The sequence below is a fragment of the Alligator sinensis genome, unplaced genomic scaffold (assembly GCF_000455745.1).
Source record: "Alligator sinensis unplaced genomic scaffold, ASM45574v1 scaffold50_1, whole genome shotgun sequence".
Taxonomy (NCBI): Eukaryota; Metazoa; Chordata; order Crocodylia; family Alligatoridae; genus Alligator; species Alligator sinensis.
In genome coordinates, this window is record NW_005842059.1 from 1,448,355 (window position 1) to 1,470,466 (window position 22,112).

General features: G+C 46.0%; 1 protein-coding gene across 8 annotated transcripts in view; it reads right to left on the bottom strand.

The window, feature by feature from the left end:
* The window catches only part of NIN (ninein), a 91,354-nt gene that overhangs the window by 29,034 nt on the left and 40,208 nt on the right, over positions 1-22,112 (bottom strand). For 7 of the 8 annotated variants that reach the window (XM_025203487.1, XM_025203490.1, XM_025203486.1 and 4 more), the window contains exons 7-21: positions 21,006-21,152; positions 19,579-19,746; positions 18,279-18,415; positions 16,887-17,027; positions 15,965-16,139; positions 15,533-15,643; positions 14,572-14,661; positions 12,919-13,054; positions 12,002-12,123; positions 10,494-11,017; positions 7,406-9,481; positions 5,936-6,061; positions 4,544-4,613; positions 3,263-3,478; positions 2,741-2,854 (exon numbers count right to left, since the gene is read on the bottom strand). In XM_025203487.1, coding sequence (XP_025059272.1) covers positions 2,741-2,854; positions 3,263-3,478; positions 4,544-4,613; positions 5,936-6,061; positions 7,406-9,481; positions 10,494-11,017; positions 12,002-12,123; positions 12,919-13,054; positions 14,572-14,661; positions 15,533-15,643; positions 15,965-16,139; positions 16,887-17,027; positions 18,279-18,415; positions 19,579-19,746; positions 21,006-21,152 — 4,353 coding nt within the window. The remainder of the gene's footprint in view (positions 1-2,740; positions 2,855-3,262; positions 3,479-4,543; positions 4,614-5,935; positions 6,062-7,405; positions 9,482-10,493; positions 11,018-12,001; positions 12,124-12,918; positions 13,055-14,571; positions 14,662-15,532; positions 15,644-15,964; positions 16,140-16,886; positions 17,028-18,278; positions 18,416-19,578; positions 19,747-21,005; positions 21,153-22,112) is intronic. The other variant, XM_014519672.2, reaches the window with a different exon arrangement.

The following is a 22,112-nucleotide window of genomic DNA, read 5'->3' on the forward strand; positions in this document are numbered from 1 at the left end:
GGGGGGGGGGGCAGGCAGCCTGACCCCAGGTTTTTGCCTTGCTGCATCTTGATCCCCTGCCCGATGCCAGCCTTTTGCCCCCTGCCGGAGGCTGTGAGCAGTGAGACCTGGTGCCGATTCCCCCGCCACCCTCAGGCCGTGTGCTGGGTCCTCTTCTGCTCCCTGGCTCCAGGCCTATTCCCTCCATGGCCCCCTGGATCAGCTGAGAGCAGCGAGGGAAACAGCCCAGAGCCAGAGAGCAAAACAGGACCCAGGGCTGTCTGCCGGTACTCCATTTTAAGACAAGGCTTCATTTGCCTCCTGATGAATGGGAAGAAAAAAAAAAAAAAAATCTCATCTTGGGACTGAGCAAATACGGCATTTATAACCTGTAAAACACCTGACACCAAAGCCAAATAAATGACTTGGGCCCTCTTTAGAGGGTCATTGGATCATAGGAAAACAGGGCTGAATGGGCCCTTGTGGAGGTCCTGGATCCAGTGTGTGGGCACGGCTGGTGTGCCGGATCGCACCCATGGACCAATCCTGTGGGTGGATCCTGCAAACAAGATCTGGTCTACAGACTGGCCCAATACCACCCATCTGGCTCCAAGGCCAACAGACTCAGCAGCATTACTGTAGAGCCACGTGGTTATAAAATATGAATGGTTTTGCAACATTGCCAACATAGGAAAAGTTGGAAATCGGGTGAAAAAAAATGATCAGAAGTACCAATGATATTTTCACAAATGGAAAACGGCTCCTTATTGAAATCTGCTGAACAAGAGTTTTGGAAATTGTGATTTTTCTTCTGATTTTATAACCACCACTAAGAGGCGATACTGGTTGAGGTCTCTAAGGAACATGACTTGACTGTCTCTGGTAACCCTCTTCATCGAGGCATTGTCATATTTGGGAATCTGGATCACGTTTCACCCCATGGTCAGATTGCTCTGGTCGGGGAGGGGGTTGCCATATTACGTAGCAGGGGATGCAGCCTCTACCTGGGTCTCCTGGGCGCACATTAACAACCTTTTATAGAAGTAGGACGTTGGGTGCTGTGGTTCCCCTGCTTTACCTGTGGCAGGTTTGAGTGTGATGTCTTGTGCTATGTCAGGGTTGACTAGCTTATGCGGAGCTTAGATTATGGATTGTACGGGATGGTTTGGACAGGGCTGATCCTGCCTCAGGTAGGGGCTTGGACTCGATGTGATCTCCAGAGGTCTCTTCCAGCCTGACTTCTCTGTGATTCATTAATACCCTTTACTAAGCACAGTGGTATTTGCTGCAGCGAGCCAACTTGTCAAGGGTCTCGGCTTTGACAACTATGCAACTTTGTCCTCTGGATCCCCCGAATCTTGCTGTCCAAAGCCTGGATGGAAACTTCATTTATGAGGGAGACAAGCCTGCAGCCTGGCCGCCTGGCACATTACCACTGCCTTCAGCCCTTGGCAATTGCTTTCTTGCCCTGTTTTACAGCCAGTACGCTTGCCAGCCCTCCCACACTCCTTCGGATCCCTCCCTCCATTTGCTTTTGGTCTGGTGCTTCCCATTTCCCCTCCCAGGCACCAGGAGCCAGTGGACAGACGCAATGCATTTTATATGAGCTATTTTAGTGTTAAATAGCTATTAAGTCTATCATAAAACTTTGTTTCCTTGGCCATGCACTAAATGGGATATATGCTGTACCCGTCAGTAAGAATAAAAGTGGTGCTGGACCCACATGCAAGGTTCAACCCCAGCAGCCAGGGTTAAAAGCCAGGATATTATTGCTGGACAAGTTCCACTCAAATACCTATCGACTGCCATTGGAGATCACCACTAACCCTTGAAGTACTAGGAGTCGGAGAAAGGGAGGGAGCAGTAAGGAAAAAGCCCTTTAATTCACGTTTTTTTCTTTCCATTACAGGCTTTTGATCTCTTCCCTAATTTCCTATCAGTTGCTTTAGCACAACCGCACCTTTCCCCAGGTCATTCAATCTCTGCTTAATTATCTTAACTTGCATTGCAACCTACTCTGCAGTTGGAGAAACAGATGTAGATGAAACATGGGCCTTTGAGGGCCAGTTTCCATCTTATGCAACAATGTACATTGATGGCAGGGTTTTTTTGCGATCTTCACTTGACTTCACGGAGCCCTGATAAGAATTGTGAGTAATCCTCCCCAAATTGTAACTAGTTCTAATGATCTGCGACTGCAGTATGTTTACAGTGGATCACACAGTGCTTCTCCGATTGCTTAAATTATATCTACCAGAATCACCCAGTACAACTAGCATCTGCTGAAGCATTTTTGGATGAGACATCAGATTTAGTGTAGCAGAGAGAGGTCTCCTCTAGAGAACATCCTGAAATGGACTCAGATGGGAGCCAGACACATGAGCACAGCTGCTTCAGAGATCTGGGAATCACAGCAGAGTCAAGTTATTTAAACACCACTTTGTTGGACAACTATCTATCCCTATTTCTCTATTTTCTGCCCTTTCATTGTCAATGCTGGTCTCTCAAAGTCCGTTGCTTTGGAAGATCAGCTGTAGTTAAATGGAAGAGCAGAATTTCTCACCATGAGAGCAAACTCAAACTCCTGCACACGGAGGAATCGTTCCAAGAACATTTACAGTCCCTTTTCTCGTGGTCTTCCTACACAAAGTACTAACTCAAGCTTGGGTAAGAGCAGCTAAGGTCAATCATCCTGCCACCGGGATAAATCTGCCAGCTGTAGAGTCTGTTTGAAAACAGAATAAAGCCAGGGCTGCCTTACCTGTTTGGTCTTCTCCAGTTCCTGTTTAAGGAGGTGATTTTCCTGTTCTAGCGTATGGGTTTGAACCTTGACTTTAGACAGCTCTGCCTCCAAGGAAGATACCAAAGCTGATGACTGAAGACAGGCAACATAAAAGGAAGAGATACAGGATTACATGGGAGCAACCCAGAGAGAGAGTTTGCCAAGCTGTGCTGGGTTCATACTAAAACTGTTGGATCTAGCAACAGAAACATTCAGATTGCCAAGCAAGGAAACCAGGCACTAGACATTCCTAGGTGAAGCATGAATTTAAGGTGAAGCATGTTCTTCCATCTATTTTAATCCCCCTTTTAAAAAAAAAATGCCAGACAAGAATTTCTTTGGCTCATTTTCCCTCCATCTCCACTTTTATGTACAAACCTATCTGCAAATGGGACTCGAAAGGATCAGTTTAGAAAGACCATACGCAGATCGAGTAGTTGTAGACTCGATCGGCAAATGCACACAAAAGTCCACTGTAGAAATTCAATAGCTTAATCGTACCTTAACTTTACAGTTTTCCAGTTCCTCTTTCAGCTTAGATCTCTCCCTTTCCCATTCCTCCAAAGTACATTTCCCCGCTTCCTTCTCCTTCTGCTTCAGCAGCCTTGCCAGCCGTTGATTCAGATCCTGCACATCCACTTGGTTTTTGGAATTTTTTTGCCTTAATTCTGCACTTTCAAACTCCAGCTGCTGGTTCCTGGCTTTCATATCCAACACCTGAGGAAAACCAGGAAGTATCAGAAATAACTAAATAGTTTTATACCAAACTGGTTTAGGACCACTTTCTTCCATGCTAATCAAATGGCTCCCGTCAAGGTTTTCATTTGTAATTTGATGGCATGACCGTTATCCAACTCATCTCAGTAATATACACATGTACTTGCTCGCTATAGACTATTTCACTTCTTTATTCCTTTGGTGCATTCATTTTAGATCAAGCAGTACCAGGCTACAAAGCAGTGTTTCCACTGGCAGTGCATGCATTATGTCTTCAAATATCCAAAGGGCAATAGCAGAGAGGATGAAGAAGGTCTTTTCTCCATGGCCACAAAAGACAGAACTAGGCGCAATGGCCTCGAGCTGCAGCAGAGGAAATGTAGGCGGGAGATTAGGAGGTACTTTCTGACTATGAGGGCGGTCAGGCACTAGAACGGGCTGCCTAGAGAAGTTGTAGACTAGCTATCCCTGAAAATTTTCAAGAGCTGGTTGGACAGACACTTGGCTGGGATGGTTTAATTGGGATGATCCCGCCTTGAGCAAAGGGCTGGACTAGATGACCTCATGTGGTCCCTTCCCGCCCTTTCTTTTGATCTTATGGTCATATGTCAGCTTTGCAAAACTATTCAGAACATTTCTCATATGCAGCTTGATGTATAGCAATATGGTCACAGGTGCTTCAGCACTGCTCCTAGACCAAGAGGAACTAGTAAGTGGCTGGTCTTAGGCGCACGGACAAGATACACCATTGGGTGGTGGAGAGCTGCCCACAAGGGAGACAAAGAAAAGAATTAAGTGCTTCCCATTTGGAAACCTCTTCTGGCTCAACATAGACAAGGCCTTCAAAGGTCTGAGAGCTAATACGAGGTTGTTATGCCCAAGGGGAAAACTGGAGAGAAACCTCACACCAACACCAAACAGCAAACAAGAACCTATGGCCATTTCAGATCAGTCGTTGAACTTTTAGATGCATCAGGATGATTCGCCTGCATGTGTGTGACAAAAGGAGAGAAACTCCCTTATGCAATGAAGGTCTTTCCAGAAAAGAAACCTCAGACTTCATACCTGTTTCTTCAGGTTATCCGCCATCTTCTGCACAGCCACTTTCTCTTTTCTCTCGGCTTCTATTTTTTGCCTGAAAACATGGACATTGAACAAAAGCGCAGTTAGCACCAAGTTGCTTGTTAATGTGTTTCCGTAAGACTGTTTTGGTTTTTACCATCTAACCATTAAAAATGGCCTTTGCTGAAAAAAAACAACAAAACTACTCTCAAAAGGCATAAAGGCAGAGGGCAGCTGCATGGTTAGTAGCTCTCCTTCTCTCTTTCCCAAGGGACTTGGAGATCAGTTCCTAACCCCGCGTGCCACTTTCCGAAAAGACTATGATGGTCTATACAGACTATTGCAAGTCTGATAGGGAAAAGAGCTTGCAGTGTAGCCACATGAAAATGCTATTCTTCCTCCAAACCCCTACATGCTTCCTCATTTAAAATGCTTTCAGGCACAAAAATTTTAGCACATCAAAAGGGTGCAGTTACACATGTGCTTTAATGCACATTAGCCTATTTTAATGTGCATTGAAGCATCACAAAAACCTATGCTCTTTAGCTAATGTGCATTAAGATAGGCTAATATGCATTTTTCTAGTACCTCACAATGGACGTACTAGATTTAATGTGCATTGCCTAAAGCGAATGAATTGAATGTGTAGACATGCCCAAAGCCAGCAGAAAGCAGGTAGATATAGTTGCCAACTAATGTGAGCAGATGGTTGGAGGCAAAGCACTAAATCCGTGGAGTACATGGGAAGGCAAAGAGGGTGTGGATAAAGTGTTATTCCCCAAGTCCCAGAATACATGAACTAGGGGGCACCCACTGAAATAATCAGAGTGCAAGGTTTATAATAAGCAAGTAGTCCTTTTTTTAAATACAGCGTGTAGTTACTTGTAGAACTGGCTGCTGCAGAAGGTTGTAAAGGTTCAAAAAAGGATTGGACAAACATGGCAGACACGTCCGCTGGAAACTGGTAAACCATTGGAGAGGTCTCCTCTGACACCCCTAAAACAATGATGGACAGTGCTAGGGAGAATGACTCTAGATACGCCCCATCATAAACTCTCCTTTCTAAAGCACGTACTACTGCAAAACAGACGATAGACTCTGCTACTCGGACTTTTAGGCAAACCTCGTCTAATGAGACAGATTTTCCTAGGTAGGGATGAGCAGAAGCAGCAAAGGCAGGTCTGAGTACACGCAGCAGCTCAGGAAACCTCTGCTGTCCAGACTGGATTGTGAATGCAGGTGGATAAAAGTCGCATTTAAATTCCAACAAGCAAAAGATCTCGGGGACAGTCTTTTTACATCCCTTGGCCACAAAAGGGGGCAAATTTTCTGTCTGCCTTACAACGCGCATCAAACCAGGAAACACGTGCAGTATTCACCACTCTGAATCCTTACCACATTTCTTCTCGAGATCCACTCAGTTCTCTTAATTTGAGGTGAGAAACACTACCTTCTTCATTCAATAGTGCTATTTCATTCTTCAGAAGAGCATTTTCTTCTCTGAGCTTCTCAGCGTCACATCTACCATGTAGAGACAAGACAGGCATCAGAAAACCATGCTCTTGTACTGCTCCTTGCCTCATTACAGTCTCAAATCACTCGTGACCATAAAAACCACAGAGTGACCTGTGATAACTATTACAGGGATGGGATTTCGTTATCTTTTATATAAATACTCCTCAAGCATCACATTTCAGAGCAGCGCATAGGTGCTTTTTGAGTTGTACGTATAAACGGAGTAAAATACAAACTTAAACTTGAAATCATATTTCAGTGCAAATTACTCCAATTCAGTAAAAAGCTCAGTGCATAATTGTGGGTTATACAGAGCATTTAGTTTTCAAATTACTTTACAAATAACAAGTTTAAACAGCTTGAAAACTATTGTTATGTAGCATTTTGCAGTATAATATAGTAGAACAGCTCTTTTAGGAATAGCAATTCAATAAGAGGAATACCAGCAAAGGAAGAAGCAAAATTAGACATGCCTTTGCGGTTTTAGATAAGTATTCTTTAAAAAAAAATAAAATACGATAAATACCTAGAGGTGTTGTAATACTGGAAAGGACCACTACCGGCTTCCCATAAGAAATGTCAGAGAGTTAGGATCAATTTGTATAGTTTTACCTAATCTCAAAAGCAGCACTTACTGAAACAAAAATGCATATAATTTATGGCATGTTGTGTCTGACTTATGCTATTCACCATATCATATGCTTAATGGATGCCAAATGATTTAAGTGGCCTTATTCCGAGAAAAAATTTTATGATTTTCCTGCATTAACTGACGTTTAAGAAAACTGCGGCTCCCTTAGCATCTCGGATTGCGTTCAATACCGACACAGAACTAAGACACAAGAGGCGGAGGGCTGAAGAGACATTAGTATGCAAATTAAAGAGCTCTCTGGAAAAGTTCCTGTACTTTCACATTAAAAAAAGTTGGTTAGGTTCAACGTGGAAGCTATTCTGCAGGAAGAAACGCATTGAAAAGTGAGCAAGTAGTTGAGCAATCACCTTGCTTTCCCACTACCCATTGCGGAACAGTTGCAACCTACCGCATTCGCCCAGCATTCAAATTTCCCAACTTTCCTAGTCCAGGTTAAAGTCGTTTGCTCACTGCTAACTAGCATCATCACTAATTAGCATGAAGTTGTTTGCTCGCTACTAATTAGCATCCAAGGAGCTGTCGTCTAGTCAAGGTTAATCTACTTGTTAATGTGACAGAAGCACACGGGAGTCAGTAGCGGTTACGTACGGGTCAGTGAAAGGCGAGCGGGTTAGTTTTCTAAGCGCGGCGAGCAGGCGGGTTAGATCTCCGAGGCTCCACAAAGACGTCCTACAAGACGGTTTGGAAGCGTACGTTACCTCAGGAGCTCCACTTTTTGCTGCAGGTCGCTGCACGTGCTTTGCAAGTCGTGGATGGCTGAATTCAACTCCTCTTTGCCGCCTTGAGCCCACGTGTCTTTTTCCTGCACCAAGGCGGCCACTCTCTCTCTCAGTTTTTTATTCAGCTCTTGCAGTTCCCTCTTCTCCGCCGCCATCTCCTTCGAGGCGCTTTCGCACTGCCCGTGCTGGTCTTGCAGCACGTGAAGCCTTGCAGTCAGGGTGTCCAGTTTTCCGAGCGTGCACTGCAGTCCGAGGTTCTCGCTGCGCACGTCCATTTTTTCCTGCGCATCTGCCATTTCTTTGAGCTTTTCTAGGAGCTGTGTTTTTTCCTGCCGGAGTTTCACAATTTCTTGGCTACTTTCTTCCAGCCTGTGCTGCAGGCTTGTGAGCCTAGGTACGTACCCTTCCAGTTGACTATTTTTTTCAATTAACTGTCTCATCTCAGATTTCAGGGCCTGGTTTTCCAGCTGGATTTCTTCTTGCAATGCCAGGAGTTTCAGCTGCACCACTGATCTTTCTTCTAGCTCTTCCGTCTTGTCCCTAGGCCAAGGTACTAGATGTTTCAGTTCTCCATGCTCTCTTTTTGCAGCTCCATATACCTTCTCATGCTGGAGAGGGGCTTCGGTTCCTTCCTCAGCCTTTGTTAGCTCAGTCTGCCACCTTGACACATCAGAACAAAGCCCTGCACTTCTTGCAGCCAGGTTGGTATTTTCCTGAAGACAGTCGCTCTCTCCTTGATCATCTTCATACATCTTCAACTTGGGAACGGTCTCCAGGACCTTCTCAAGCTGTGACTGCTTCCTTTGCAGCACGGCGATTTTGGAAGCCAGATCTTGCTTCTTGTTGGCAGCTTGACTACATTCTGCTTCCAAGCCCACCACACGCTCCAGCAGCTGACAAATCTTCCTTTTAAGAGCGTGGTTTTCCCCTCTGGTTTCTTCATACGTCTGCTCGAGGCCGGAGTGAACCTCAATCATTTCTTCCAGTTGCTTTGTTTTCACCTCCAACAACAGAAGCGGGTTCCAGTCTGATCCCTTGTCCATCTTGTTCCAGTCATCTCGCAGGTCGTCCAGACTGCTGGCATTGCTCCCCTCCGGACCCATCTCATCTTGCAGCTTGGGTTCTTCAATCTCAGCATCTACTTGGTCACGACGTGACGGCTGCACCCGCTCTTGCTCCAGCGTTTGTAACCTCTGCCGCAGCTTGGTAAGGTCAGAGGCCATTTTCACGTTCTCTTTCACTGCCTGCTCATGCACTTTTTGAAGGGTTATAAGAACATTTGCGTCTTCCTCCAGCAGCTGCACGTCGGAGAGTGCAGAAACTTTGTCCTTTATCGCTGCATATTTGTTTGCCAAGGCGCTGTAGTCATTTTGCAGTCTGGAGAAGTTAAGTGCTTCCTGCTTCAATCCCTTTACTTTTTCTTGAAGACCCGAGATCTCCAAACTCAGCTCTGCCCTCTCTCTTTCAGCCCGATTGTGCATCTCTTTGTTCACGCCCTCGAAAGCCTGAAGTTTGGAATTCAGTTCCCGTCGCTCTTGCTCATATTCGGTCTCAAGTTGTTTGAGCTTTCTATTTTCCTCCATCATAAATGCATGCTCTTCTTTGTCTCGTAGCTCTCTTTCATAGTTGCTTTGAAGCTGCCGTATCTTATTATTCAACTTGCTCTCTTGTTCTTTCGAAGCATTTCTCAGATCTTCCAGCTCCTTTTCAAGCTGCTGCTTCTCGCACACCAACTTGTTCACCTGGTCCTTGAGTTGCTTCTCCAGGAGCTCTCTCTCCTGGGTTAGCGCAGAAGAGGCAGCCTTTTCTTTCTCCAGGGCCGCCTTCAGTTGTTCTTGGGCTTCAGCAGATTCCTGGACTATCTCATCCTTTTCAAATTCCCACTGGGATTTCTCTTCACAGTGCTGTTCCCTGAGTTCACGCAACTCTTGCTGGTAGCGCTCTTCGAGCTTTTGCATTGTTTCTTCATACTTGTTCACAAGCATTTGTCGGTCAACAGAAAACTGAGTTTCTGTACGAGACATTCTTCTATTATACTCAGTCTCTGTTTTTTCCCTAAACACGGTCAACATAACACATTACTCCCAACTGAGAAAGATTAAAATGTCCGTTTTCAAACTATTCAATAAAACCATTGGAATTGATATATTTAACCAACTTTTAGCCTGACCCATTCAACCACTGTTCTTGCTTCTGTCAGCCAGGGTTAAATTCAAGATACAGTCTACTGGGACTCGTACATCTAATTGCTTTAAAAGGAATAATTCACGGAGCATCCTTCGAGGGGGCCTTTTATACAAATAAAAATTAAGCTCCAATCCTGCACACGGATTCATGGGAGTGGACCCCATGGTGGCATTTCGCATGACGACAGGCGTCTATCGTCATGGAGCAGATTGCAGAATGACAGCCTTGGGTCTCGAGCTGGAGAGCTGAACACATTTCTTTGTAATGCTCTAAATGCACAAAGGCTGTGCAGCAAGGGGCACCGAATGCACTCCACCACTTAACTGTGCCCCTATAAGTCCTACTAACAAGTGTGATTTTATTTATTTATTTTTTTTAAATCTACAGCGTTACTCATAGAGAATTAAAATCAATACAACTGAATACCACGTCCAAAATAAAACTAGAAGTAAAATCCAAGAGCTACCATACTACAAAAAAGTCACGGCTTGACAGGCCCTCTACCTGGGATCTCTTGGGTGTATATTCACAATCTTTTACAGGAGCAGGGCGTTGGCTGCCGTGGTGCCCCTGCTCCACCTGTGGCAGGTTCGGGTGTTATGTCTTGTGTTGGTAGTTTTATTAAGAGGTTAGATTATAGATTTGTATGGCCTGGTTTGCATAGGAATGATCCTGATTCAGGCAGAGGTTGGACTAGATGTGACCTCTAGAGGTCCCTCCCAGCCCGACTTCTTGCATGTTCTAAAAATTGGGAGTATTAAAGTCAAAGGAGATTAAAGATCAGGAATATTTTCTGCACTAGCCTTGCCTCTGTGACCCACTAGGCACTCATCCCACATAGTCACGAGTAACAGCATGGGCTTCTTTATTCTATTCTCACCTTTCCTCTTGGAGCTCCTGCCTGTGCCTTTCCAGAAACTCTTGCCGCAGCTCCTCCTTGTCCATCACGTGCTGCTCCATCAGCCCTTTCAGCTGCTCGTGGAAGTTTTGCTCCAGCTCCCCTTTCTCTTCTTGCAGCGTCTGCACCAGAACTTGCATCTTCTCCTCTAGCCAAGCACCGTTCTGAATCAGCTCCTCTCGCTCCTGGCTGAAGCTCTCTTTCACCTGCTCCATTTTAACTCGCAGGTCTTCTTCATGGTCCAGCGCCAGTTTTTGGAGATTAGCCTTTTCCTCCTCAAAGGTCATCTGCAATTGGTTTCTCTCTTCATGGTGTTGACGGACAGTCCTTTCCTGTTCCTCCTTGAGCGTCGCTGCCTCTCCCTTGAGTCCTACGATTTGGTTTTTAAGGCCACTTACTTGGTTTTCCAGCATTTGCATCTCTTCGTTGTATTTCCTCCTCATGTCTTCTTGCTCCTTTTCACAATGAGTCTTGGTCTCATCTAGCTGCCTTTCATAATGGCTCATCTGTGTTAAAAAGAAAGTTGCAAGGATCTGTTTTCTCTTTAGCAGGAGTGACACCCTCACTTACACATTAATGCCTTCAATGCAAAGTATTCACTGTGACTTTTTTTATTTACACACCAATAAAATCCCTGTTTCTTTGTTGCACGCATTTGTGAAAGTGGAGGCATTGTGTAGGAGCTTAATTTGCTCTTGCAAGCCAGGAAGGATGGGTCTACACCAAAGTTTGAGGGCTAACTTTTACTCAGATTGGTCATTTTTTCCCCCAGGTTGTCTTTCAGTCAAGCCTTTTATCACGGATCCTCCAAGAAATTCGAAACAAATGAGATCATCTCTCCTAGGAAAAATCCCTGAACCCTGGAGCTTACTGCTATGACTTCCCTCCCACCAAACCTGTATCACAAACTGGAGGTTGTCAGTTTTGACAGATTATAAACTGGTGGGGCCTGAGACTTGCATTCCTCCTCCATTGCCATATCCAACAATAGGGGCAGGCGGGAGGATAGTGCTGGGTTTTAGACTGCCGTGGGATGGGCCACACTGGATTAGGGTCAGGCTGCTTAAGTTACCGATACAGCCGTCCACCAGTTTTTCAAGCTAACCACTGCTCTAAGCAGCCAGAGGGAAGTGACTGATTTGGGACAACCACTTGGTGGTTCTAACACGGGTAACTCCATCCTTCAGCAGACACGTTACTATTTTTCACTAGTGGGTAATGTTACAGACTGTGAGGCTACATCACTGGTTGGTGATGCTACCAGACCGTGATGCTACAGCCTCCTGCAATGATGAGTACGGCACATGCGATACAAGTCTGGAGGGAGCAGAGCAGGTAGAAGCAGCCTCAACTCTGACCTGGGGGTTGCAGCTTAAATGGGAGGAAGAAAAAAGAGCAACTGAGCCCTGGTAAAGACCACCTTGCTCCCAGCAGGGCCAGGAAGGGGGTACAGCATCTTCAAGCTTTATTTTTAAATGAAAATAGCTTACTGCATCTTCAAGCTCTTGCTTCAAGTGATGTAGATCCCTGTGGTGCTGCTCCTTCATTTGTTCAATGACCAGTTCTGCTTCTATGCTCATGTTTAATGGATTACAATCCTCTGAGCCCAGTCCTGTAAAAGAAAGGGTGTATTCTTGAGACCCTGCATTTCTGGATTTTTGAAACACCCCACCTCATCTACTTCCCTAGGAGATCAGATTTCTGCCCCGGCTCCAGTGATCCCAGCTACTCATGGCGATTAGCACTTTCAAATGTTAATTATAGCTTTAATACTTATAAAAGCAGTCACTAACAGGACTGTACAATACTTCCTCGGTACTAAGTATGGAACAGAGGACCACTTCCTGGAGTCTCAGCTCCCAAGAGTGCAGGTTTGGAAGGAGAAGGCAGACATAGTGGAAAGGTACCACATGAAGGTCACCACTACAGTCTACCTCTCCTGCAGTCAACAGACATGGGCTTCAGTCTACAGAATAAGTCCTCTGGCTTCATAGCCTTGCATCCACTGAAATTGTAGTGTGCTGCATGAAGGCAGTGCAGCTATGCGCTCTCCACAGGTAAAGCGGATGCCTCCGCGACAACTTCTTGTCTCCAGAGTTTACTTTGCCACTGGAGCATTTTGTCCAAGATGTACGGGTGGATTCAGCCATGGTGCAGTGCAGCTGCACTGAGCCAGAAAACTGGCCCATCATCTGCCTGGTCTCACGATATACGCCTGGAAGGATGACTTACTCCAGACTTTGCATGCCTGAAACCTAGTGACTTCACACAACTCCCTTTCAGTCCGTCCCATCACTAAAACATACAGATACTACTGGATGGGAAGGTTTTCAGGTCCTTCTGGCTGCGACTTTAGACATGGCAAAATAAGCTGTTCCAAGACAAACACACAGGAAATATCCTTTACCTTGGTCTGGTTCAACACTGCTTTTAGCATCCAACTCCTCAGAGAGCGAGCTTTTCAGAGAAGGCCTGAAGACTCTCTCTTGAGTGCGGTACTCTTCCAACTCAGAATGAAGCTCGTCAATCCGGTCTTGCAATTCCTGGTAAAAGCATACCACGGTGAAGATGACCACATCACCAAGACAGAAATAAGCCATACATACATGCACAAATGACAGGACACTCTGGAGCAGATTATTCTGACATCAAGACTGACCATGTCTTAGAGAAGTGGTAGTCATTCACCCATCTGCAAACTTACAGACATATTGCTCAGAGTTGCTTGTGATGTTGCCGCTTGGATGGGTGTTGAAACAAAACCTTCTTGATACTGGTCACCTACACTTTGATCATGAAACGTGCTATGTTGCAAGACTATATTATGTGGTTTCCTCAGAGACATTGGGTGTTGGCTACAACCAAGGTTGGGGATTTCAACTGGGCTGTACTGATGCTCCTGCTGGGACTTAAAGCAGGACCTTCCTGCCCAAGAGGGTCTTGGTCCTCTGCTCAGGGTCAGACCGATGCCAAACTACTTCACAGTTAGGGCGGCTAGGAGCTGGAACCAACTTCCAAGGGAGGTGGTGCTGGCCCCTACCCTGGGGATCTTTAAGAAGAGGCTGGATACTTACCTGGCTGGACTCATTTGAGTCCCGTTTTTGTTTTTAGGGTGAGTGTTTTTTTTTGGGTTTTTCTCCCGCCCTGGCGGGGGGTCGGGCTAGAAGATCTATTAGGTCCCTTCCGACCCTGAAACTATGAAACATTTGGGGTCAGGAAGGAATTTTACCCCATGGTCAAATTAGCATGGACTGGGACGGGTTTTGCCTTCCTCCATAGCAGGGCAGGGGAGGGTGCAGACTCTGTCTAGCATCTCTTGAGCGTATATTAACAGCCTGTTACAGAAGCAGGACTTTGGCTGCTGTGGTTCCCCTGCTTTATCTGTGGCAGGTTCAGGTGCGATGTCTTGGGTTGCATCAGGGCTGATGGCCATTTTATGAAGAATGACATTTATGGATTGTATGGGATGGTCTGGATAGGGATAATCTTGCCTCAGGCAGGGGGTTGGACTAGATGACCCAGGGAGGTTTCTTCCAGCCCCACTTCTCTCTGATCCTAAGCTCCTGTAAGTATGACCGGGCTTTTGGTTCTCTCTAGAGACTGTCAAAAAGATGCTCATCAATATTACCGATGGTGGTGGTGATGCAGCATAACATTGAATTGCAATCCAACTTATTTCAAAAGGGCACCCAACAGCTAGCAGATTCCTCTGTGACAGACTGGGGGAGGATGAAGGGCTGGCAAATGCAGACAGCCCTGCACCCATCCCTAATCACCTCTGAGGATACGTCATCCCCTTGGGCACGGTTATGTCCCTGAGTAGCCACCTGCCGACACCTCAGAGAAGCATTTTGGGTCACAAGGCTTGGCTTAGTCCCAGATCATTATTGCTTATGTTATAAAACAGCCATCGTGTTAGTCCCTGCTAAAGAATCCTATAAGAACGGGGTATGAAACAGAGAACCAAGCTAGTTTGCCAGGAGGGCCACAAGCTCTTAGTTGAATAGATGGGTAAGGATGGTGAAATTGGGGGCATCCTTCCCTTCCAACTTGTACTTACTCTGCACTGTTGCTCATACTCCATTTTCATTTGAACCAGTCTCTCCTCCTGAAGGAAGAACTCTGCAGTGCTGGGATCAAGATCGCCAAACTGCAACATAGCAGGACAACAATCCAGGTAAGTCTTCTGTGAATAACCTTACCTCTGATATCACAGCCCGGCTTCGATCCCCAAGTCTGACTGTCAGGCTATGGGGTGGCTTATTTGCCTTTTTGTCAGAGGGCGCAGAACAATTTTGCGTTGAAAAAAGACCAGAACCATTTCCTTGGCAACGGGTGAATTGCTATTTCACAGAGTCACGGGGTTATTTCACACCTAATTTCCTGGCTTAGTTCCCTGTGAGTTGCTTTTTATTTTTGGTAAATACCTAATGTAACTATAAAAAGCAGCGTAATGAGGCAACTTTTCCTTGATTAAGTTGGATTAAAGGCAGATTCCCCCTGTTATACCCTTTCAGGATATTGGCACAAACTTGTCAAGTGACAGTCGAGGGAATGACAATTCTCAAATGACTGCAGTCAGCTATAGCAACCCCGTGCCAAACCCTTCATCCCAAATTTCAGCTAAGATTTCGTGTCACATCATTAATTTAAGGCAGGATCCAGACAGGTACGTCTCTGTGAATCTTCTCCTGCGATAAAGAACCGTAGAAAAATCAGCCCTGCAAAGCGCACACCTGGCTCCCCTGTGACTCGAAAAAACGGCTGGCCCACTTTCAGACGCTGTGCTAAATATTAAATCAGAATCTGAATCATCAGTAATTTTCATAAATTAGAGCTCAGCCGCAGCTGTTAATGCAATCCAAGGAAGCTGCATGACTCAGCAACCTCGTTTAATCAAGTTTCGTTGGTTGGTTGCCGCGAGGGGTGTGTGCTGCTAGTTGAACCGCCGTCTCGACAGGAACGGTTTCTCTGGCATCACGAAGTCAGTTCAGATACATCAGGGAAGGACCAGGATTCACCTTCTCTGCAAGGACGTTCTCCAAGTTCCTCTGCAGCTTGCTCGTCAGGCTCTCGCACTCGGCCAGCTTCTCCCCAGTTTCCAACAGCTCGCTCTCCAACCGTCCGTTTTCCTGGAATAGAAAAAAAACTTGACAGCTCTGTGTTTTCACTTTCCAAAGAGCAACTCCTCCAGAAGTCACCCCAGGTGATAGGCAAGGAAGCGGTATATCCTGCCTGGAGTGAAGGCCAAGCCCAAGTGGATGGCGACCCTCATTAATATACGTAGGTAGCTATAATTTGTTTCATCCAGCCCAACAGGGAGCTCTAATTCATTTCATCCAGCCCAATGCACACCAGAAGTTATTCTCTCACCAGGCAGCCTTGCATGCCTGCCCCCCCTTGAACTTACGTGGGCCTGAAACTGTGACCAACTGTGGCCAGCGCTTCGTTACCTTCAGGGCCAGGGTGAGCCGGTCCCGGAGGTAGTTCTCTTCTGTTTTCAGCTTCTCCATTTCCTGCTCCAACTCCACATGCTGCTTACCAGCCTGCTGCAAAATCTGCTCCCGCTCTCTCCGGAGTTCATTCTTTAAAGCTGCAATGCGCTCTTTGTACTCCTCATCCAGCTTCCTGCGCAAGCACACAGAGGAGAAAAGCCTTTAAAAGGAGCCAACAACTAAGGAGGGAGCTTAGTAGCGACAGGTTGGGAGCAGCCGGCTCTTAGAGCAACACGCTTTCCCTGCTCCGTGGTGGGGCGAGTGGGGAGCCAGGGGATTAATGCAGTTCATTGCAAAGCAGCCACGTGTGTTGTGCATCCTGAACGACTGTACTGAGCAATCGCGTGGCCTTTGTTTTGCAGAGACACCATTTATAGGGGGAATCTGATTCTCTCCTCACACATCTCCATTTGAGAGTTCAACTCAAAATTAAAGTTCATTTTACAATCCCCCATCCCGCCGGGTGCCAATTAGCCAGGGAGATAAAACAGGAGAACAAGCACCGGAGCCATTCCAATGCAAGGATGAGATACCAGAACCGAGGAGGGAAGCACCCAGTTGAAACCAGTTTGCAGAGAGCTCAGAGGTGTCCAGGAGCAGTGGAAGGTGATGCTTTGTAAGGAGGAATATGGGACAATCTTTAGCATAGCATCATGCAAAATTCAGCCTGAAGATGGGTTCAAGCAATTTTTTGAATTGGTCCAGCCACACATACACGCACTCCCCGCCACACACCCTTCCTTTGCAAAATAATGACCTCATTGTTACTGGTTACAACCGCTATTGTACTCCTGTAAAGAGCAAGTCGGACACGCTGTAGTTAACCGTGCCCTGCACGTCCTCCCCGTAACTGGTGCCCCGGGCCGGCAGGAGGCCGTACCTGAGGTTGTATTCATTCCTCCGTTCAATCGCGGCATGGTGGTCATCCACTTCTGAGGCCATTAGAGATTTCAGCCTCTCTGCTTTCTCCAAGTCTGACCGCAGCTTCTCCTTCTCTCTGACCACCTGGTCAACTCGCTCCCTGCAAGACAGGGTGATTGCTTTGGATGATACGACTGTTCCTGGCTCCCAGCCCTCCCATGGGGGACATCCCTCCTGCCTTCACCTTGGTGGTGGATCCAACCATCTTGCACCATCCATCTCCTTTCTTAATTCCCCAGCGAGCCACTCCTCCCCTCCACGTAGCAGGTGGGGCAGCGAGCGTGCTCAAGTGCTTTTCTGCCGCAGCCTGCTCAAACCTCGCCGGCTAGGGCCGATCAGCTTAGGAAGCATTCGGTCATCCACATGGCCAACTCACCTTCTGCCCCATTTGCTTGCCATTTTGTCGTACCCACACCCTAAATGCTTGGCAAGGGAGCTTTCCTTCCTGGAGGGCACTAGATTAAAAATCTCTTCCAGCACATCTCACCACCCACAAAGGCAACACAGTGAAAACCAAGTCAAGTGGCAGATTTATATTGCTATATTTTCCTGGCATGAAAAAGCCCTGCATGACAGAATGGGAGGATAGCTACAAGACACTAGCATGAGAGAAGTTATGGATGTTGAACACAAAACACAGGCGGAAACGTGTCAAAACTCATCACCCTCAGCCCTGGAGCAGTCACATTGGTGTGCTCTGTGGGCATTAAACTGCTGTTTCCCTGGAGCAGGGAAGTCTTGTGTGTTAAGTATGAGCAGGGGTGTAGGTTGTAGCTGTGTTGGTCTAAGGGCATAGGCAGACAAGGTTATTTGGGTAGGTGTGATATCATTTATTAGACCCACTCAAATAGTTGAAAGAAATTCTGGTTTGCAAGCTTTTGGGCACAAACACCCTTCGTTAGGCTGAGGGTGTGAGCACCTGCAGTTGATCATTCATCCATGAAGAGCACCCATCCACGGCCAACTGCAAATGCTTCCTCAGCCTGACGAAGGGTGTTTGTGCCTGCAAGCTCGCAAAGAAGAATTTGTTCCAACTATTTGAGTTGGTCTAATAAGAGAGATCACATCTACCCAAAGAACTCAAGTATAAGCACACCTTCATGGAAAGTCTTGGTTTCCATCTTCCTATGTCAGCTCTTGCAACACCCAAACTAACGAGGAATTTAAGTCTGCGCTGACAAAGAATCCTAGAGCGCTATCCCTTCACACGAGCACTATGCATCCGTATGAGATTTCCAACCCTTGCTGGAGAGGTGCACTCTGAATTTTGGATTCAGCAAAATTAGCTACACACCTACTTGACCAAATATCTGGGGGCGGGGAAGGAAGACGAATGGTCTTCCCAACTTACAGTAAATGCCTGATCTCGGTTTTGAAGCTGGCCAGCGCTGCCTGGTAGATCCCATTCTTAGTAATCAAAAGCTCGTTTTCCAGAGCCAAAGTGAGCTCTGTCAGGTTAACCTTTCCATCCAAGCTGAAATCCAAGGCCTGTAAAGACAACAACACATGAGAACAGGACAAACATCACTTCGGCAGCAAAAGAACAAGAAAGAAAGGATGCTAGGAGAACCCAGAAGCATCCTCCCCTCGCTGGTGAACCTATTCCAAATGGCTTCTCTACAATGGCACCAATATCTTCCTTAAAATCCCTCACACAACTGAATCGTTGCTGCAGCGGGAAGAAGGGGACACGGGTGAGATGTCTCATGAGACCCACAGGGAGTGGGGTGCATGTTACTAACCAACATGGCAGGTGAACAGGGGGGTTGTTCACTGTGGATCTACACTGTTGCAACAATTTTAACATTTAAAGGCTGCAAGGTGTATGCCTGGAAGTGATCTTCCCAAATGCAAAAATAAGTGTTTCAGTAAAACCATTAGAGTTAGGTTAACTTGAGTGTGAGCTATTAATTAAAAAAAAAATTGTTTCTCTTTTACAGCAAAGGTGTCACCTTCTTTTAGGGCACAAACCACCACCCGCAACTCCTTGATTAAAAACCATGCTATCTGCCTCTGCGAGTATTACACTTGCAATTTAGGCTCAAGCAAATTCCAGTCTGCAAAAATTTTCAGACATTACTTTAACCTTTGAGTACTGTAACTACAGCATTGATTGTATGAACTAAAAGCCTTCTATTGGCAGCTATCTCCAGTGTCCATGAGAAGTGCCAAGAATAAAAATGCAGGAAGTCTTCCTTTAAGCTTGTCCACTCCCTAGACAGGGAGTCTGGAAAGCAAGAGTCCAGACATCTGCTTTGCAATGTATGTGACCAATGTTGCCCTCAGACTATGAAACCTGAATGGAGGTGCCAGGTTTTCCAATCCTACCTTCCGTTTTGGGATATGCAACCATTTAGGCCATTGGCCTGCTTTTAAATATTTGCTTTTGCAAATTCAAGTATTTGGACACCTCAAGAACCTGGACCACCCAACTTCAGACATGGCAGAAACCTCTGCTTTTTCCTTCCTTCCACTGCTCGGTGTACGAGAGTTGCATTTCTTTAAAGTCTCAGGAAGTTACCATGGAGATCCAGCATCCCTGCTGTTGCTCACATCGAGTAGTTTCAAGTTAAAAATAGAGAGGCAGGAAAAACATGCAGAATTTAAAAAAAAAAAATGCCACGCAGGTGGGCAGGGACCTATCGAGTTACCTTCAGGATTTCGTGGCTGTTTTCAATCCCCTCTTCATGCCACGTGTCAAGTATCCGCTCAACACACGCATAGCCCATGCCATCGTCCAGGCTGGAGAAAACTCGAAACCCAATTGTGCTGGTCATGGCTGAGGGGGTCGTGGTGCGTCTCCCACTCTCATCAAAGGACTGGGAGGAGAGAGGAAGAGATGAGATTCTGCAAAAGATTGGACAGATCTCCCTTCCTCTTCCCGCAGCCGCCACTAACTCCTATTCACATTGAGCAGAGTTTTCCTACTGACCGGGCTCTAAATCAAACTAGAAGCAGTACTCATTATAGCCTACTCCCTTCTGACCTGTGACTTTCTTACTTCCTGCTAGGGTGTTGCATTGCCTTTCCTCCAGAGAACACGCTTCATTTTGCAGCAAGAGAATGTCTTTGGATGCCTGTACACACCATGGGTTTAAATCCTCATTAAATTAAATAGGTTTATAAAATTTAAACGTGTTTGTTTTGGAGCGCTGCATCTGTGTTTACACGCACTAGGTTTTCAAACAAATTAAGCCTTGGAGCGTCGCGTCTGTGTTTACACACACAAGGTTTTCAAACAAATTAAGCTGGGTCCCTGGCCGGCACCACAGGAGAGCAGGATGGTCTAGTGCTGCCCCCTCTGGCCCAGGGCCCTCATTCACCCTGTGCCCATGCCCTGCCATGCAGCTGTGAAAACAGGGTGCTGGCACCCCACACAAGAAAAAGAGGAAGCAATTCAAAAGCAAAATCAATTCAAAGGGGTGGACTACAAAAAAGTTGCGGTGCCATCTGGTGGACAAAGAGGCTAATTACATGCCTTCGAGTGCCTTTGTGTTTGCACACAACAAATCCATGGACGCGAAGCTTTAATTCCCAGGGAGGCAAACTCAACTAAGTCTGAAGAGTTTTAGTTTAATGCACAAGAAAGACTTTTAAAGCATCGTAAAATCCCACTCATGCAAACAGACATGCATTTGCAGTGTGTACACGAGCCCTTTAGCTCTAAGTTACAGCTCTTGTCCCTAAACCTAAAACAAGAGGGACATCTATTCTGGGAACGCTCAAGCAGAGGCATTCAGGTGAGAGGCAGCCTGCCTGCAGTGGGAAAAGAGCCACCCAGAGCCACACATTCAGCACCCACCAAACTTCTTGGGAAGGCACCTATTATTTAAGGAGCTTTGAGTAATGCTCCTTGTTTAATGTGCTGTCACAGAATCCAGGGAGAGACAGTGAAATGCTATCCGCCGTCAGGCAGACAGCGTGCCTGACCAATGCAGCATTAAAATGACAAACCCCAATTAAAAAACCAATCTAACAATCATCTATTTCCTCAACCTTGGAAAATTAATACCGTTAAGGTCTGCAGTTCAATCTCATGAACCCATTTCCCAGAGATGTACTATTCCGTGTTTCTCACCTGCATGGAAAGGTGCCTCTTCAGCTGTCTATAGGGGGTAGATGCTGATGGTGTGAGTGATTTTCCATTTTTAAATAAGCCATAGAAGAAGTCTTCCACGCTCATTGTGCCATCTTGCTCAAGATTATGGAATACTTCTTCGAGCACCTGAAAGCCATGGTATCCAGTCATACCTTTTACATCCATCTCAGAGCCACAACAAAGCGATATATAGCTGTAACACTTTTAGTGTAACAGAAACATGGTTCTGCCAGGTAAAGGCTAGTCTTCACTTAAACGATCAAACACAATATCACCCAAGAGTCTGTATCGAGCCACAAACGCCAGGATGACAATTACTGCTGAGAAAGCAAATCCCAAATACACCAAGCATGCTCGACTGAAATCTGTCTACTCGATCACTTCTCCCCTGTAACTCTCACATGCCTTCGCCCCGCTCTTAGCATCATTTAAGAAAGCCGCCGTCTTGAAGGGAGCATAATAAAAGAAATACCTATTGAAAGACATTTCTTCCATTATTGCTCCCAAGGCCTCGTTGTTACGAGGCTCTCAGAACAACTGATGTTGCAATAAAAGTGCCGAAACCTCATCAGCCAGCAGAATGCCTGAACAAATTGAAAGATGGTGCCAAATTAAAATTAAATCCCATTTAGCAAACAGATTGCCCTGAGGTAGTAAAGCATCATAGTTATTGCATATGAAGGTGTTTGGATTCTAATTTTATTTTCATCAGGTTGTTTGCATGATGCTTCAGCTTGACCGCAGAAGAGTCCCAAGCAGCCTCTTTTCTGGCTTTTCCACATTAACGGGATGCTGCCAAATCATCTCATTCCTTCAAAAACCAGGCTACATGAAACAAAATGATTTGTATTGTTATTTCAGGATTTACAAAACCCAGTTCTTGCGAGACCAACTGAAACCAACATGAATGTTTCTTTAAAACACTCAGGTTGGAAGGACTTTTGGTATCTTGGTGGGCCACAAATGCTGCCCCGGGGCGTTTGCCCGTAGAGTCCAAAGCAAATGTCTACTGATGCCTTGGTAAATGCTTTGCTTACTAAAAAGGAGGGTTTCACCTTTACCATTTGCTTCCTATTTAAAAAAAAA